General features: G+C 39.3%; 2 protein-coding genes across 4 annotated transcripts in view; one reads left to right on the forward strand and one right to left on the reverse strand.

The window, feature by feature from the left end:
- The window catches only part of LOC112241256 (zinc finger protein 239), a 64,622-nt gene that overhangs the window by 36,250 nt on the left and 14,133 nt on the right, over window positions 1–14,239 (reverse strand). The gene's annotated exons all lie outside the window — the stretch shown is intronic.
- Window positions 2,163–4,772, forward strand: LOC112242560 (gastrula zinc finger protein XlCGF17.1-like). Its single transcript, XM_024410449.2, has 2 exons — window positions 2,163–2,436; window positions 3,559–4,772. Exons 1-2 carry the CDS (start codon window positions 2,334–2,336, stop codon window positions 4,476–4,478), a joined length of 1,023 nt encoding a protein of 340 aa, XP_024266217.2. The 5' UTR covers window positions 2,163–2,333; the 3' UTR covers window positions 4,479–4,772.

Genomic DNA, 14,239 nt, shown 5'->3' on the forward strand with positions numbered 1-14,239 from the left:
GACCTGCCTTACAACAGGCCTACAAGCCCTCAGTCCAGCCTCTCTCAGCCTATTGCGGACAGTCTGAGCACTGATGGAGGGATTGTGCTTTCCTGGTGTAACTCGGGCAGTTATTGTTGCCATCCTGTACCTGTCCCGCAGGTGTGATGTTCAGACATACTGATCCTGTGCAGGTGTTGTTACACGTGGTCTGCCACTGCAAGGACGATCAACTGTCGGTCCTGTCTTCCTGTAGCGCCGTCTTAGGCATCTCACAGTACGGACATTGCAATTTATTGCCTTGGCCACATCTGCAGTCCTCATGCCTCCTTGCAGCATGCCTAAGGCACGTTCACACAGATGAGCAGGGACCCTGGGCATCTTTCCTTTGGTGTTTTTCAGTCAGTGGAAAGGCCTCTTTAGTGTCCTAAGTTTTCATAACTGTAACCTTAATTGCCTACCGTCTGTAAGCTGTTAGTGTCTTAATGACTGTTCCACAGGTGCATGTTCATTAATTGTTTATGGTTCATTGGACAAGCATGGGAAACGGTGTTTAAACCTTTTACAATGAAGATCTGTGAAGTTATTTGGATTTTTACGAATTATCTTTGAAAGACAGTCCTTTTTTTGTTGTTGCTGAGTTTAGTTTACTATTGATATTTCCTGGCAACTTTTACTCCTCTACATTCCTAAAGAACATATGTACTTTGTACTCCTCTACATTCCTAAAGAACATATGTACTTTTTACTCTCATACATTTCACTGACTCCCAAAAGTTCTTGTTACATATCGAATGCTCAGGCAGGAGAGCAATATGGTCCAATTCACGCGTTGTCATCCCTGCTGCCTCTGATCTGTCAGACTCACTAAACGCAAATATTGCGTTTGTAAATGATGCCTGAGTGTTGGAGTGTGCACCTGGCTGTCCATAAATACATCAAAACAGTCTGGTTCGCTTAAAGATGCATTATGCAGAAATCCCTCTTCCAGTTCCTGGTTGCATGAATTTGAATAATACGGATAATTTCAGTTTGTGACAAAATAATCATTGGAGAATCATTGTACCATCTAAACCGCTGTGAGAACGTTTCCATGACCACAAATATTGTACAGTGCTTTCGGAAAGTGTTCAGACCCCTTTACTTTTTCCACATTTTATTACGTTTCAGCCTTATTCTAAAATGGATTAAACTGTTTTTTCCCCCCTCATCAATCTACACACAATATCCCATAATGACAAAGTAAAAACTGAAATACCACATTTACATAAATATTCAGACCCTTTACTCAGTACTTTGTTGAAGCACCTTTGGCAGCGATTACAGCCTTGATTCTTCTTGGGTATGACGCTACAAGCTTGGCACACCTGTATTTGGGGAGTTTCTCCCATCGCCACAGAGGAACTCTGGAGTTCTGTCAGATTGAATACTTATGTAAAATGTTAGTTTGTTTTTAATACATTTGCAAAAATGTCTAAACCGGTTTTCGCTTTTTAATATTGGGTATTGTGTGTAGATTGATGAGGAAAACATTTTTATGTCATCCATTTTAGAACAAGGCTGTAACGTAACAATGTGGAAAAAGTCAAGGGCTCTGAATACTTTCCGAATGTGCTGTAGTTATTTATCCTCTATTCAGGTGTACAAAAGTAAAAGACAACAACTAAACTTAGGAAGGGGAAGCATAGAAATATCACACACAGAACAGATCTACCGCTTCTTAGACTTGCTTTCAATGAGACTGACAGATCGATAACTCACATTTCTATGTGCATTTGGTCGGGTTGCCTAAAAAGTTACATATTGTAGCTTTAATAAAAGGAATTTGATGTACTTTTACTCAAATATAACAATTTAGTACTTTTTTCCACCACTAACCATTGGTTGTGAGTGAAATAATACAGTGAAGACAAGGTTATTCAGGAAAATAGTACATAGTGCTGCCTAAAACATACTGCAACCTTATACTAAATGTTTTATTGAGTCATGTATATTAATTTAGGAAATCTACTATAGGTTAAGTGCACTTACGTTGTATAATTGTGTGTGTCTATTCTGAATTCATGTTTTGTTTTCAATGTTTAGCTACCTGATCTGTTGAAATACGATAATTGAACAAGAAAAAATGAATATATATTTAGAGAATAAAGAAAGCGCCAGAACTGTCAAGAAAATAACTTTTTTGTCCATTTCTCTTTATTACTACTGGCCGACTCAGATTAAATCTGAGGTTTGTAACATCAACAGTGAGGACAAACCCAGCCTGCCTCTCTCCTTCCACACTGAGTCCAAACCTACAGTCACTGGGTCCTGATTGTGACAGTGGAGCCCAGTTTGCACTGCAGGATCCAGAGATGGCATCAGTGAAGCTGGAAGACTGCAGTCAAACACTGGAGCTGAATGTCAACATTAAAGATGAAGAAGAGGAGGAGAAGATTGGGACATCTGTTAGTCATGGTAACAGCTGGTTCTATCTATCTATACGTTATCTTCATAAATTAGACCTCCATAAGTTATGACCCAGTCTATTGATGGGTTGAATTCTGTAATTCTGACATCACACATCCCTGAGAAACTCCAGACTGCACAACAAAGCTTGTTATTCATTCCAACCTCTCCATTGTGTATGAAAAGTTACTGTAGAACTGTTTCATGATGAACTGTTTAAATAAGAAAGTAATGTTATTTCATGCCACTGAGTCTTGTATGGTTTGATACCAGTATTGTCAGCATTTAGAAAAAATGCAATTCCAGTTAATTGAACACTAAAATGACAGTTATAGTCAATCCTTTGAAAAGAGAAACATTTCGAATTGGAATTTGGTTTGCTTTCTGAATTAACTCGAATAGAAATGGAATTGACCCCAACCCTGGTGGTTGCTAACTTGTGATAGTGAGTGGAGGATGATATGAAATGAGTCTGTGTAGTTATTAACCCTTGTGATAGTGAGTGGAGGATGATATGAAATGAGTCTGTGTAGTTACTAACCCTTGTGATAGTGAGAGGAGGATGATATGAAATGAGTCTGTAGTTATTAACCCTTGTGATAGTGAGAGGAGGATGATATGAAATGAGTGAGTGGAGGATGATAGTGAAATGAGTCTAGTGTAGTTATTATCCCTTGTGATAGTGAGTGGAGGATGATATGAAATGAGTCTGTGTAACCCTTGTGATAGTGAGTTGTGATAGTGAGTGGAGTGGAGGATGATATGAAATGAGTCTGTGTAGTTATTAACCCTTGTGATAGTGAGTGGAGGATGATATGAAATGAGTCTGTGTAGTTATTAACCCTTGTGATAGTGAGAGGAGGATGATATGAAATGAGTCTGTGTAGTTATTAACCCTTGTGATAGTGAGAGGAGGATGATATGAAATGAGTCTGTGTAGTTATTAACCCTTGTGATAGTGAGAGGAGGATTATATGGCTCCTAATTTTCACTCCTTTTACCCCTTTTTGCCTTCAACTCTTCTCCACTTTTAGAATTAGTTTTATTCCCTTTTGTATTGAACAGCCTACTGACATGAAGTCATATGTATATCTCTTCAACTGACTGGTTCTTCTGATGTTGTTCACACAGGAGACCATGTTGAGACATTCTCTACATCCAGAGAGCAACAGCAGGAAGATCACAGAGCTAAGAGGTCTCACCTCTGCCCACATTGTGGGGAGATTTTCCCAATTCTATCAAAACTAGAAATGCACCTGAAAATACACACAGGAGAGAGTCTGTATTCCTGTACTGACTGTGGAAAAAGCTTCAAAACATCAAGGTCTCTGACAGTTCATCAGAGAACACACACAGGAAAGACGCCTTTCTCCTGCTCGGAATGTGGAAAAAGTTTCTCTCAACAGAGCAATTTAAAAACACACCAACGTATACATAAAGGAGAGAAGCCTTACTCCTGCTCTGACTGTGGGGTCAGTTTCTCTGGATTGGATACCTTAAAAACACACAAACGTATACATACAGGAGAAAAGCCATATTCCTGCTCTGACTGTGGGAAGACATTTTCTCAACTGGTCCATTTAAATGCACACCGACGTATACATACAGGAGAGAAGCCTTACTTCTGCTCTGACTGTGGAAAGAGTTTCTCTCAACAGAGCAGCTTAAAATCACACCAGCGTACGCATACAGGAGAGAAGCCGTACTCCTGCTCTGACTGTGGGAAGTGCTTCACAACATCATCTGCAATAAACGTTCATCAGAGAACACACACAGGAGAGAAGCCTTACTTCTGCTCTGACTGTGGAAGGAGTTTTTCCCGGTTGAATACCTTAAACTGTCACCAGCTAATACATACAGGACAGAAGCCTTACTTCTGCTCTGACTGTGGGAAGAATTTCTCTCTACAGAGCAGCTTAAAATCACACCAACCTATACATACAGGAGAGAAGCCTTATTCCTGCTCTGACTGTGGAAAGTGTTTCTCTCGACAGGGCAGCTTAAAATCGCACCAACGGATACACACAATAGAGAAGCCTTTTTCAGAATAAAACCTTAAAGTATCCTCCTTTTTAAATTAAGTCTTACAGAGTTGGCTACAATGTCATCCTCCAGACAAGGCAGATCTCATATTACAGCAAATAATATGGCTCAGCTCCAATGTACTGATAGATAAAACAAGAAAACTTGTATTGTAAAAAAAAGTGTGTATAATATCTATGAAGGACATACATTTTCAACATTTTACAACACACAACATTTTCAGACAAGATAGAAAGGCCAAAGAGGGTGGTGTTGCAATCTACTGATGGACAGAACTCTGCAGGCTAACTATCCAGGTCTGTACCCAAACAATTTGAACTTCTACTTTTAAAAAGCCACCTCTCTAAAAACAAGTCTCTCACCGTTGCTGCCTGCTACAGACTTAAAAAATCATACAATGTGATTTTCTGGATTTTTGTTTCAGATTCCGTCTCTCACAGTTGAAGTGTACCTATGATAAAAATTACAGACCTCTACATGCTTTGTAAGTAGGAAACACTGCCGATTTTGCAGGTTATCAAATACTTGTTCTCCCCACTGTATATCTCTCTGGTCACCCACAAAACCAATTCTTCCTTTGGCCGCCACTCCTTACAGTTCTCTGCTGCCAATGACTGGAACGAACTACAAAAATCTCTGAAACTGGAAACACTTATCTCCCTCACTAGCTTTAAGCACCAGCTGTCAGAGCAGCTCATATATTACTGCACCTGTACATAGCCCATGTATAATTTAACCCAAACTACCTCTTTCCCTACTGTATTTATTTATTTATTTTGCTCCTTTGCACCCCATTATTTCTCTCTACTTTGCACATTCTTCCACTGCAAATCTACCATTCCAGTGTTTTACTTGCTATATTGAATTTACCTCCCTTATCTCACCTCATTTGCTCACATTGTATATAGACTTGTTTCTACTGTATTATTGACTGTATGTTTGTTTTACTCCATGTGTAACTCTGTGTCGTTGTATGTGTCAAACTGCTTTGCTTTATCTTGGCCAGGTCGCAATTGTAAATGAGAACTTGTTCTCAACTGGCCTACCTGGTTAAATAAAGGTGAAATAAAAAAGACTGCCTGATGCTTTCACATCAACATGGACCAACATCCCTGTGGAACATTTACAACATGCATAATCCATGCCCTGAAGAATTCAGGCTGTTCTGCAGGCAAAATTGGTGTAACTAATAAACTGTCCGGTGAGTAAATGAGCAAGGCATACTGGGATAAAAGTTTTGGTTAACAGAATACATGACTGGTTCCCCAGGCACAAAACCCTTGAACAGGCTCTCAATTTAGCATATTTAACAGGCTGCTGATGAGCCATCAACTGCGTCCCATTGTATTTACACTGGTTGGGGGGGTCGGCCCACAGAACAATCACACTTGTCCCAATAGCCAATCAGCAAGAAGTTGTCTGGACTTCACAAAGCTGTGGAAAGTTCACACAGTCACAATTGTTATTTATTCAAACTGATATATAGACATCAGTTAGACAAATTACAGTTCAACTCATATTGATTAACTAGATTTTCCATATCAGTGGCCATTACTAAAACAATGTAGTCTGATGGTTGACTGGATGGCACTGCTTCCCTCTGCAGTTCTCTGTGGGAATGAGTTAGTAGACAACATGTATCAGATAGAGATGGTGTGATGATCAGTTTTCTGTGGGAATGAGCTGGTAGACACAACATGTATCAGATAGAGATGGTGTGATGATCTGTTTTTAATACTAAACTAATTTAACAATACACAATCTTAGAAATGACTTCATATATTTATTAAATTGGTATTTTAGTCATTGATGAGAAAAGTGTTTTGGATGAATGCATTGAACTGAATAGATCTGCCAATAAATAAAGTTTGTACATTTTTGCTGGTCAAACTCTTATTTTTTGTATAATTACATCGGGCCATGTCTCTCACCTGAAATCTGCTCCTGCATTCATCCCAGTCATCAGCAACAGAGTATTGGGGTAGGTCCATGTCTGACATCAATGTGTGCGCAATTACAATGACAATTTAACATGTTCAATTTAAAAAAAAAAGAGATAACAAACATACTGTTGACACACAGGCTGGTGTAATGGAATGTTTTGCCATGTGTGGCTGGTTTTGTGAATTTTGACACTTATGTAGATGTCATAACCAGTCATAAAATAATGCAATATGTCTAAACAGGTCATGACAGTGTTATGACAAGTTATATTAGCTGTTATTGACATGGTTATGACAGTGTTATAACACGTTCTATCAGCTCTTGACATGACATGGTTATGACTGTGTTATAACACGTTCTATCAGCTGTTAACATTATGACATGGTTATGACTGTGTTATAACACGTTCTATCAGCTGTTGACATTATGACATGGTTATAACACGTTCTATCAGCTGTTGACATTATGACATGGTTATGACTGTCATAAGGTGTTATGACGCTGGGTGTAAAGTAGTGTTAGCGATTATTCTAATTCTATAGTTGAAATATAATGACAACAAATTAAAATGCCAGGGAGCAGTTATTGTGACAGAGTAGGAACCAGTGTTTTCGCTACTTCATGTAGCTAACATTCTTGCATCACATATTCCTCTTTGGGTTTTGAAGATACTGTTGTCCAAACAACATGCTGATTCAGGTCTACAGCATCACTGGTATTATCAGGCTGCATAGCTAATTACGTTTGCTCTGACTCAGTACATTTATTAGATTGCTAGCTAGGCGATTAGCATTAGCGGCTAACAATATTTAGGCCCAACTTGCAGTGTAATTTTAGAACGCTAGTGGTTTATATTAAGAAGTAAAGAGAAAACAGTATCGTTGTCATCAACATTGCTGCATTGACCCTGCAGACGGAACATAAATGTCTCATGGTCGAGGAACAACAAATGCCTCCTCGGGTGACAGGGGGCGGGGCTAGGTCTGTGTGGAAAGCGGCATGAAGAGAGAGAGAGATGACTCAAGAAGCGAAGTATGATTTAAAAAAATGGATTTTACACCGGACGTATCCCATGTAACAAATCAAACATTAACATACTGTTATAGGAAAAGTAAAAACTCAAACGGGTCCGTGCAACAATACCAGTACGTCGTAAAATACGGTATACCGCCCAGCCCTACTTACAAAAAAGTATCATCTTTATCCCACTGGAAGGGTGGGTTCAAAGAGGTGAAAGGCACTACATCTAAGAACTGGGGTGTATTCATTACGTCTTGCAACGGAAACCGTTTACCATTTAAAAAGCAAACAGAGCAGTTGGAACGAAATGGTGAGTGACCTACCTGAATTTGTCCAATAGAAACTCTCCTTGTCATTGCAAAACTTTTTCAATTTGGAGTAAAGGGTTTATGATGCAAAACGTTTTCCAACAGAATCAGCGTAATGAATCCACCCACGGGGAGGTTTTAAACAAAAACCATTCATACATCTGAAAACCTAAGGTTCATCATGTTACATTATAGGTATGTGGTCAGGTGTTACATTGACAATTACAGGCTCTATTATTCACTCATCTGTTTCTCTCAATAGTTACTATTGGGGAATGGAACCTTGTGTTACCTTCCTCACACCACTACAATATTCATTTTAACAGACCTTTTCCATGGTCCATTGTTACAGCTCAGTAAATGTAGAACTCTGGTGTGGGGAAAGGGAAATGCATTTAACCAAAATGTGTCTTCCACATTTAACCCAAACCATCTGAATCAGAGAGGTGTGTGTGTGTGTGTGTGTGTGTGTCTTGTAGCTAAAAAAAAATATATATATTTTTCTTTTGGTTGTATTGATGGAATGTTTGTCCTCAGGGCACTATACCAACTGAGACCTGAATAAAAACAAGTAAAAACAGTAAAACTGTAGAGAAACTCTCCCAAACAGACAGAATCAGACCAGACTGAGAGGGAAGCAGTAACACCCAGTCAACTGGCAGACTATAGCTGTGTTCGAATACCCATACTAACATACTACATACTAAATGAGTATATACTACAAACTAGAGTTAATTTTAGTATGCTGTAAACGAACGGTATCGTTTCAGTTGAGCGTACTAGAGCTTTACCTGTCTTCCGGATGCTGTTGCTATGCAACCTCTTGCTAGCTTTTTAGCATATCAAATGACTAGCTAAACATTTTAAGATTTCGGGTGTGTTTGTAAATTCAATCTGGAGTGCCAGAGTGCGCTCTGGGCGTTCATAAATTCAGAGCGTTTCGCAGAGCCACACTGGACGCTGTGGCCGAGGAGGAGGGTTGATCCGAGCGTTCAACGGCAGTCAAGCACCCAAGCTAACTGGTTAACATTTGCTAGCTACTTCCAGACACAAATGAGAGAACACCTCACTGATCATTTTACTTGCCATAGCAGAACTGGTTCGACTGTTTTCATGTAATCCAGAGCGTTGGTGACTACTGGTAATAATTTATTAGACTTTCTTTTGCCGACGTTTACTGACGCCGACTATATTCAACGGGTGTTGAGCAGCGTTCGTAAATTCATCAGTCATTCTGCACAAGAGTGTTCTGAAATCGGATAGCCAGAATGAACAATGTCCATTGAAACGCACAATGACTACAGTATAGAATGATGTGAACAATCAAGTCAATAAATGTTGGTTAGTTAGTTAATATACTGCCTGGCAAGTTCCATGTAACGTTATTAGTATCCAACTAACGTTAGCTAACATACCAGTACATACTGTTGATATGCAGTTCTTGATAACGATGCAGTTCTGTAATGATATGCAGTTCAGATAACGCTAGCATAACAAATTGTTCAGCCAACAAATTGTCAGCCAACTTAACGTGTAACGTAACTTATTTGAAAAGTCATTACTTTATTACATTGCTCAACATTTTCTTAACATTTGTTATAATTAGTTAAAGAAATGAATTTGTATTCGCTCTCATTGGACTTTGGCTGCATATTTTACCCCATTTTCTTGAAATCTGAACACGTTGTGAAGCCATGCCCCTTTTTTTGAAGAATTGCATTATGGGCCCTAAAAGTACAGAAATAGTGTCCTCTGTGTGTAAACTTCGTATTTTGGCGAATTGCATGCTGACCATATCCATACTATGACCAATAAGCATACTATATACTCCATTCACGTCACAAATAGTACAGTCAGTGCGGTTAGTTTGAGTATTCAAACACAGCCTGTTTGTTTTTAAAATGAGAAGCCTCACAGAGGGTATTCAACACTACGGGCAAATCCAAGGTCATCTCAATATGTTTACAGTAGAATCAAACAACACACACCAAAACTAAAGGAGCACACTAATCAGTAAAGTAAAGAGGCTAACATTCTAGAACTCTTCCTTTCCACTGGACAGTTCTCTCAGAGTGAGAAACAATAAGATTACAATAGTGTTCTACGCTTTCTTAATTCAACGTTACCATTTCCTTTATGAGATGAGAATGAAGTGATGGAGTGACTTTAAACTTAGCTAGTCTGAGAGAACTGATGCTGCTTTTCTTCTTAATGTATACGTTGATGTGTTTTTAAGTTGCTCTGGTGAGAAAAACTCTTTCCACAACCAGAGCAGGAATAAGGCTTCTCTCCTGTATGTATACGTTCATGTGTTTTGATGTTGTGAAACATTTGACACATTCAGAGCAGTAGTAAGGCTTCTCTCCTGTATGTATACGTTCGTGTGTTTTTAAGGTATCCAATCGGGCGAAACACTCTCCACAGTCAGAGCAGTAGTAAGGCTTCTCTCAAATCCAATCAAATGTATTTATATAGCCCTTCTTACATCAGCTGATATCTCAAAGTGCTGTACAGAAACCCAGCCTAAAACCCCAAACAGCAAGCAATGCAGGTGTAGAAGAACCTCTCCTGTATGTATTCGTTGGGGTACTTTTAAGCTGCTCTTTTGCGAGAAATTCTCCCCACAATCAGAGTAGTAGTAAGGCTTCTCTCCTGTATGTATACGTTCATGGGATTTTAAGCTATCCAATCGGGAGAAACTCTTCCCACAGTCAGAGCAGGAGTAAGGCTTCTCTCCTGTGTGTGTTCTCTGATGAACTGTCAGAGATTGTGATGTTGTGAAGTTCTTCCTAGTCAGTACAATAATACGGATACTCTCCTGTGTGTATTTTTAGGTGCATTTTGAGCTTTGATAGAATTTGTCAAATCTCCTCACAGTGTGGGCAGTGGTTAGACCTCTTGGCTCTGTGATCTTCCTGCTGTTGCTCTCTGGATGTAGAGGATGTCTCAACACTGTCATGTGTGAACAACATCAGAAGAACCAGTCAGTTGGTGAGATATACATGACTTCATATCAGTAGGCTGTACCATACAAAATGGAAATAAAACTATTCTAAAAGTGGGTAAGAGTCAGAAGTTCAAAATGGGCCAAAAGGAGTGAAAATTATGAGCCATATCATCCTCCACTCACTATCACAAGGGTTAGTCACTACACAGACTCATTGCATATCATCCTCCACTCACTATCACAAGGGTTAGTAACTACACAGACTAATTTCATAGAACTTTAAAACATTGGCAGTTTATCTACTTCACTTCTTCAGTCTACTCTCTGATCACTCAAGACAGCCCAGTTAATAAAACATGCTGACAATACTGGTGTCAAACCATATAAGTCTCAGTTGCATGAAATAACATCTACCTTCTCATTGAAACAGTTCCTCATGAAACAGGTCTACTGCAACTTTTCATGCACAGTGGGAAGTTGGAACAAGGAGTTATAATTGTCTTGACAGTTCTGGAACTTTCTTTGAGTCTAAAAATACATTCTAATTTTTTATTGTACAATTATCTAATTTCAACAGATCAGGCAGCTAAACATTGAAGGTAAAATAGTAATTCAATCACAGACACATGCACACTTTAAATTACACAATGTAAGTGCACTTAAATTGACATAAATTAATAAACGACTCAAAAACCATTTAGTACCAGGTTGCAGTATGTTTTAGGCAGCACTATGTACTATTTTCCTGAATAACCTTGTCTTCGCTGTATTATTTATCGATTAACCAACATTTCCAAATTTTGGGGGGTTATTAAAACAACTCATTGACTGACGTCGTTTCAATTGCTTGAATTCGATTTAGTTCCGTTTTTTTTTCTCTGAGCCCAACGGCCATTTCTCTAGAGATAACTAAAATCTTTAACGAGTGAAATCAAGTCAGGAACTACAATATGTGGTACGTGTGATCTCTAGATGGATACTTTTACGTCTGCTACGTTACGTTAGAGGACTTTAAGGAATAAAAAAATATATCAACTAATCAAATAGGAACTAAGTATTGTGGTAGATATTTTAAATAATATAAAATGAGAGAAACTTATCACACAAGTCAGAATTATACTTAAACTAAATCTTTATTAATTTATTAATAATCAAACACAAATGGACAGAGTGAGTTCTCACTGAGTGGAGTGAGCCTCTGGGTTATCTACTATCTCAGGATAGGTGCAACCTCTGAGATGACATACAATGGTTCCAGACACTAACCCCACACATCCTGTGCCAGACCTTAGGCCCCAAATACAAGGAACTTGTTGTTCTGTTCAGTACTAAGAACTTAAAAGGACACTTGTTGTTACTTAGTTTCCACCTTGCTAGGAGGGTGTGACTGACGCACAGACACTTGTTGTTACTTAGTTTCCACCTTGCTAGGAGGGTGTGACTGATGCACAGACACTTGTTGTTACTTAGTTTCCACCTTGCTAGGAGGGTGTGACTGACGGACAGACACTTGTTGTTACTTAGTTTCCACCTTGCTAGGAGGGTGTGACTGACGGACAGACACTTGTTGTTACTTAGTTTCCACCTTGCTAGGAGGGTGTGACTGACGCACAGACACTTGTTGTTACTTAGTTTCCACCTTGCTAGGAGGGTGTGACTGACACACAGACACTTGTTGTTACTTCGTTTCCACCTTGCTAGGAGGGTGTGACTGACGCACAGACATTTGTTGTTACTTAGTTTCCACCTTGCTAGGAGGGTGTGACTGATGCACAGACATTGTGGAGACAAGTGATTGGTTCCCATCACTCATCCCTTCACATGGTTTGCAATAGGTAAAGACATTCCACATTCACATATGGAAACAATGTTTCCTTCTGACCTCCTTTTCCCTGTTCTCTTCCTGATATTCTGCATAGCAACAGGGACATGTGGTAGACAAACCTGACCTCAGGTGACTGGGGCCCATATGAGGGAGGAAGTGCAGTTGCCAACACCAGACTCCCAAAGGAGACATTTTAATAACAAGAGTTAACAGTTTAAGCATATTCTGCAGATAAGTCATCTTCATTTATCTATGTTACTTAGCCAATTCTGATTTCACCACAGTACACTGAACAAAAATATAAATGCAACATGCAACAATTTGACTGAGTTACAGTTCGTATAAGGAAATAAATTCATTAGGGCCAAATCAAACAAATGTCACATGACTTGGCAAGGGTGCAGACATGGGTGGGCCTGGGAGGGAACAACCACTGAGGAGCCAGACCCAGCAAAATCAGAATGAGTTGTTCCCACAAAAAGGGCTTTAGTACAGACAGGAGTACTCCTCACTTTCATCAGCTGTCCGGGTGGATGGTCTCAGACGATCCCGTTGGTTGAAGAAGCCGGATGTGGAGGCCCTGTATTGGGGTGGTTATACACTTAGTCTGTGGTTGTAAGGCCAGTTGGACACACTGCCAAATTCGGCTGCTTGTGGTAGAGAAATTAACCCTAAATTCTCTAGCAACAGCTCTGGTGGACATTCCTGCAGTCAGCATGCCAATTGTGCGCACGCTCAAAACATGAGACATCTGTAGCATTGGGTTGTGTGACAAAATGTCACATTTTAGAGCGGCCTTTTGTTGTCCCCAGCACAAAGTACACCTGGTTAATGATCATGCTGTTTAATCAGCTTCTTGATATGCCACACCTGTCAGGGAAATGGATCATCTTGGCAAAGGAGAAATGCTCACTAACAGGGCTGTAAGCACAATTTTTTGTACAACATTTGAGAGAAATAAACTTTTTGTGCATATGGAACATTTCTGGGATCTTTTATTTCAGCTCATGAAACATGGGACCAACACTTTAGATTTATTTTACCTTTATTTAACTAGGCAAGTCAGTTAAGAACAAATTCTTATTTTCAATGACGGCCTAGGAACTGCCTTGTTCAGGGGCATAACGACAGATTTTTTTTACCTTGTCAGCTCGGGGATTCGATCTGGCAACATTTCGGTTAGTAGTCCAACGCTCTAACCACTAGGCTACCTTTCGCCCCCATATGTTGCGTTTAGATTTTTATTCAGTTTAATATACACAACTGTCTATTTTATTATTTCATAGTAATTTACTACTTTTCTATTGATGTCTACCGAATGTAAACCTGACAGATACAATGGAATATTTTCAATGTTTTGGCAATTTAATGTTCACTATTTTGGCCTTTGGAATTTCCATTAAAAAGCTCTACAATTATTGTTGTCAGTCATTATTTATTTCATTTAATGTTTAATTTGTATATTTTTTAAACCAAACCGACCTTCGAGGTAGGCAACACTGAACCATGCGTGAAAGCTCAAGCTGTTCAGGACAACTATATGATCACGCTCTCCATAGACTTTAAATAGTAAGACCTTAAAACAGGTTAACATTCACGAGGCCACTGGGCCAGACGGATTACTATGACCGTACTCAGAACATGTGCTGACCAGCTGGCAAGTGTCTTCAGTGACATTTTCAACCTCTTCCTGACCCAGTCTGTGTACTTACATGTTTCAAGCAA

This window comes from Oncorhynchus tshawytscha, unplaced genomic scaffold (assembly GCF_018296145.1).
Source record: "Oncorhynchus tshawytscha isolate Ot180627B unplaced genomic scaffold, Otsh_v2.0 Un_contig_12278_pilon_pilon, whole genome shotgun sequence".
NCBI lineage: Eukaryota > Metazoa > Chordata > Actinopteri > Salmoniformes > Salmonidae > Oncorhynchus > Oncorhynchus tshawytscha.